Source organism: Phaethon lepturus, unplaced genomic scaffold (genome assembly GCF_000687285.1).
Source record: "Phaethon lepturus isolate BGI_N335 unplaced genomic scaffold, ASM68728v1 scaffold21878, whole genome shotgun sequence".
Taxonomy (NCBI): Eukaryota; Metazoa; Chordata; class Aves; order Phaethontiformes; family Phaethontidae; genus Phaethon; species Phaethon lepturus.
In genome coordinates, this window is record NW_010558696.1 from 67,660 (window position 1) to 71,626 (window position 3,967).

At 38.5% G+C, this 3,967-nt stretch overlaps 1 protein-coding gene across 1 annotated transcript in view; it reads left to right on the forward strand.

Moving 5' to 3' along the window:
• LOC104625510 (proprotein convertase subtilisin/kexin type 5-like) overlaps positions 1-2,660 on the forward strand; it is a gene marked incomplete at its 3' end in the record, with an annotated part of 57,812 nt that extends 55,152 nt beyond the window's left edge. The window contains exon 7 of the mRNA XM_010293154.1: positions 2,560-2,660. Within this exon, the coding sequence (XP_010291456.1) occupies positions 2,560-2,660 (101 nt within the window). The remainder of the gene's footprint in view (positions 1-2,559) is intronic.
• Positions 2,661-3,967: the final 1,307 nt, after the last annotated feature.

Consider the following 3,967-nt stretch of genomic DNA (forward strand, 5'->3'; position numbering starts at 1 on the left):
ATTTTCTGCTGAAATGTTTGCTGAGTGAAAGAGAGAGATAAGGGTCTGTAGTTCAAACTGCTGCCTCAACATCAACTTAGAATGTGAGAGACAACGTTGCAAAATAAAGAGGTGTCATGGTTTATCGTGCTTGATATGTATAGCTACAGGACAGTAAAGACACTCTGGAAGCATGTTCTTCCAGAGGATGGGAAACAGGGATAGCACAATGCCGTGTGCTTTCCACTGTGTTGAGAGAGGCTGTCTCTTAAGGATAAGCTGCTCTGAGGGCAGTTCTCCCTGCCTGAGCTTTGCTACCCTTTGGTTCTCTGAGGAGGGCACCTGCTGCACCACTTTTTTGCAGGGGACAAGGTACCAGGCTACGAAAGAGAGAAGCATGTATTAGTCCCTTTTTCTGCCCTCTCTTTTTCCTGGCCTCCCTCCCACTCCTTGTCACAGCACTGACTGGTGTTTTTCCAGATGGAGTACCTGAATCTTGTGTGTTTCTATTCAGGTACATGTCATCCTTGGCCATGTTAATCCCACCTGCAAAATCACTGCTTGCATTTGCACATATAGGCAGCATAGTGTTAGGGCTGTTCCTGTAGCAGTTTCATCTCTTAATATTGTCAGGGCATTTATGGAATTTGCATGCATAAAGGTTTTTCCAACACTATTAATTTTCATTGCCTAAACTAATACACAGACAGTAGGAGGGAAGGCAAGAGATAAAGAAATTATGTGAAATTTTTATTTATGGTGTTCAACTTTTAACTGATGAGACATAAATTGTTTAACAAGGTGTACATTAAATAATAGGGAAAAAAGTTCTTTCTAGACGTCATTAGTCTTGAGTCTGGCCTTTGGTAAGTTCACTAATGTAAGGATACGACATTATAAATTATTTAATCCATCTTCTTCAACTTCTAGAGTCTTCCTTGTTGTTTCACTTATTCACTATTTCCTTTGAACAGTCATTTCCTGGGTGCTGTCAGCTCCTCTATTAGAAGTCTTTTGTGCTAGATTGCGTATGTTTACATGTCATGAAAACTTTTGTCAGCCTTATACAAATTACGTCATGCATATACTACTGAATATGGCTAATGCAAATGTGTGAAACCTATAGCTGCTACATGCAATTGCTTCTATTCTGCCCAGATGGGATGTGGCTGGTTTTTCAGATCGTCTTTTGCATATCTTCCCGTTTCAAAACCAGACAGCCATTTTTACATGCCCTGTGCTTTTTTAGGATTTTTCAATCCCGTGATCCTCTCCTTCTCCCATCTTTGTGTATATCTGTGTTGCAAATGAAGTATACTAGTGAATTAGATGAAATGGAGACACAATAATTTCATATACTTAGGTAAGAAGCTGTGTAAGCAACTTCCTGTCTGCCCCTCAGGCAGATATTTTATGTCTGCTAGTGACTGAATCTCAGGGATCAGCTGAAATGCTGGGAGTAAGGTTTGGCATCGCAGCTTATTCACACTAACACCTTCATGGAGGTTTCCATGCTGTGAATGGATGGCTGTCTTAACTGTTCTTCAGTCCGTGTGGGTTTTGCTTGAGCTTCTCTTAGGTAGTGGTGGCGTGTCTGTATTGCCTTGCTCTTGCTAGCAACCACTTCTTCAGAAAGAAAAGCATAGATAAAGGTCTTTTCCAACCTTAATGATTCTGTGATTAGAATCACTTTAGATTAACATTACCTGAAAGAAGCAGAATTTAGAGTAAACACATTTTTTGTGTGTGATTTACTGTCTTACAAAAGAAATTTGCCTAAAACTCGTTATGAGATAGGAACATCCTAACACTAAGTAGAAGGCTGTGCCTCTAGTTGGTATTGCACATTATGGTTTGTACATCCACTTAGATTACATATAAAAATATGTGGCAGCATATAGTTAAGCAATACGTAACAACTTAAAGCTGCAAATCACTAACTGGCTGGTCATGTCTAGGCCAAATTTCTGATTACATCAGGACTTTCCATTGAATTGTTGCTTAACTTAAAGTGAATTATTGCATAAGGCATGAAGGAAGGATTAAACACGGTACTTAGCATGAGCCCAACTGTATTCTGTTCTTTCACATACTTCCAGTCTGACTTCAGGCAACCTCATTAACCCCTCCGTACCTCTTTTATAGTCTCTAAAATGGGCATAACCAGTCTCTGTATAGGGGGAACTATAAGATTTAGTTCATTCCTGTTTGTAAAGCACTTTGAGATTCTTGGATGGAAAGTGCTATATAAATGCAATTAGAAGGGCAGAGTTCTAACCATACAGTTTTAAAACCCTCTACATGTTTTTCTAATTTACAATTCTTTTTGTTGATCATGCCATGAAAAAAATGGAGACTAATTTATGTTCTCAGTGCAATACAGAGACCACTTCTCCAAGTTCACACGTGAATTCAAGCTGAGAACATGTAACGTCATGTATTCAGACATCTTTTTTTTTGCCTGTCCTTGCAATGAAAGAAGGAAATACCCGCCATGTACATGCAACTCATTCAAGCAAATGAAACCTGTTCTGATTTCTGAAGCTGTGTTCTAAATTTCGCACATTCAATTTCTTCCAGATCACCACAGACCTGAGGCAGCGTTGCACAGACAGCCATACTGGAACCTCAGCCTCTGCACCTATGGCTGCAGGCATCATTGCACTGGCACTGGAAGCAAAGTAAGATCTGAGTTATACTCTGGGAAAAAAAAAAATTCAGCATACGGAAAGATCTTTCTCACTCATCCAGCACCTTTATCCAGGGATCTCAAAGTGCTTTGGAAACTTTGTTGTACTAATTCACAGTACCCTTCCAAGGGCAGGAAAGATCCTGTTTCCTGTGCTTATTTCACATGCAGGAAAGCTGACACCATGGAAATGACGGCAGAGTACTCAGTGTTGAAATAACTTGAAACAGTGTTGAGCACAGATAGTTTCCACTAAATGATGTAGAGGATCCTCACAGTGACTCTGCAGTACCCTCACAGTGCTGCCCAGGTCTGCTGTACTCTGTAGGCTACTGTAGGTTACCTCTTGCCATCGTCAAGCTCCTCTTATTGGTGTCCGTTCTCGAATGTTGAAGAAAGTTTTGGAACGGTGTTAAGCTATCATGAACACAAATTAATACAGTATAAAAAAAAAAAATTCTCAACTTCTGCATGCTGACACAAGTTTGTTGCTTCTAATGGGTTAAGTTCCTCAGCTGTAAAAAGCGTGGATAGTGTAGCTCCATAGTCCTTTTTTGTTTAGCTCAGAAAAGTTTCTGTCTTACAAGCATTTTCTCAATTGCAGGATTTTGTTCTTGGTGTCTAATACATATCTTTAATGTGCTTTATGGAGCAACAGACATACTGGAGATTGATTAGGTAAATCTGTATTTCAAAACCTTTTGTATCACTTTGCATTGCATTGGAAAGTATTTGCTAAGGTGGAATGCTGTTCCCCAAATCCTGCTTGAAATCAAGTGTTTCTAAGTGCTAGGAGATTGATTCTATTAAATTCTCAAGAAAACCAGTTTTCTCTGGAGACAGCCAGCTCCTTTGAAGGAAGTAAAAAATTTGCACGTAATAGTAATTTCAAATTGTATGTCATTCCTAGCAGCAGAATTATGTTTCTGTCTTTAATGTTGCATTTTTGAAGAAACCATGGGCCAATATTCAACACAGAATACTTTTTTGCTGAGTTACACTCAGGAGAATAAGAGTTAGTAATTGAAGAGCTGACATAATCATAAGAAGTGCAGCGCTTGTATCATTATAATTAGATTTTCTTAATGCAGTCATTAGAAACAAAGGTATTTTGAAAAGGTAATATAATGCTATTATTTATAAAAAATACATTTTTAATCTCTTCTTAATCTCAGTTTTAAAATCCATAAGTTCATTCTAAACAATCTGCACATGCAGATAAAATTGCACGTGCATAAATTTCATCCTGTGGAAAGTTTTCTAATTATTTCTTAATGAGCAGAGGTTGCTTGTAATTTA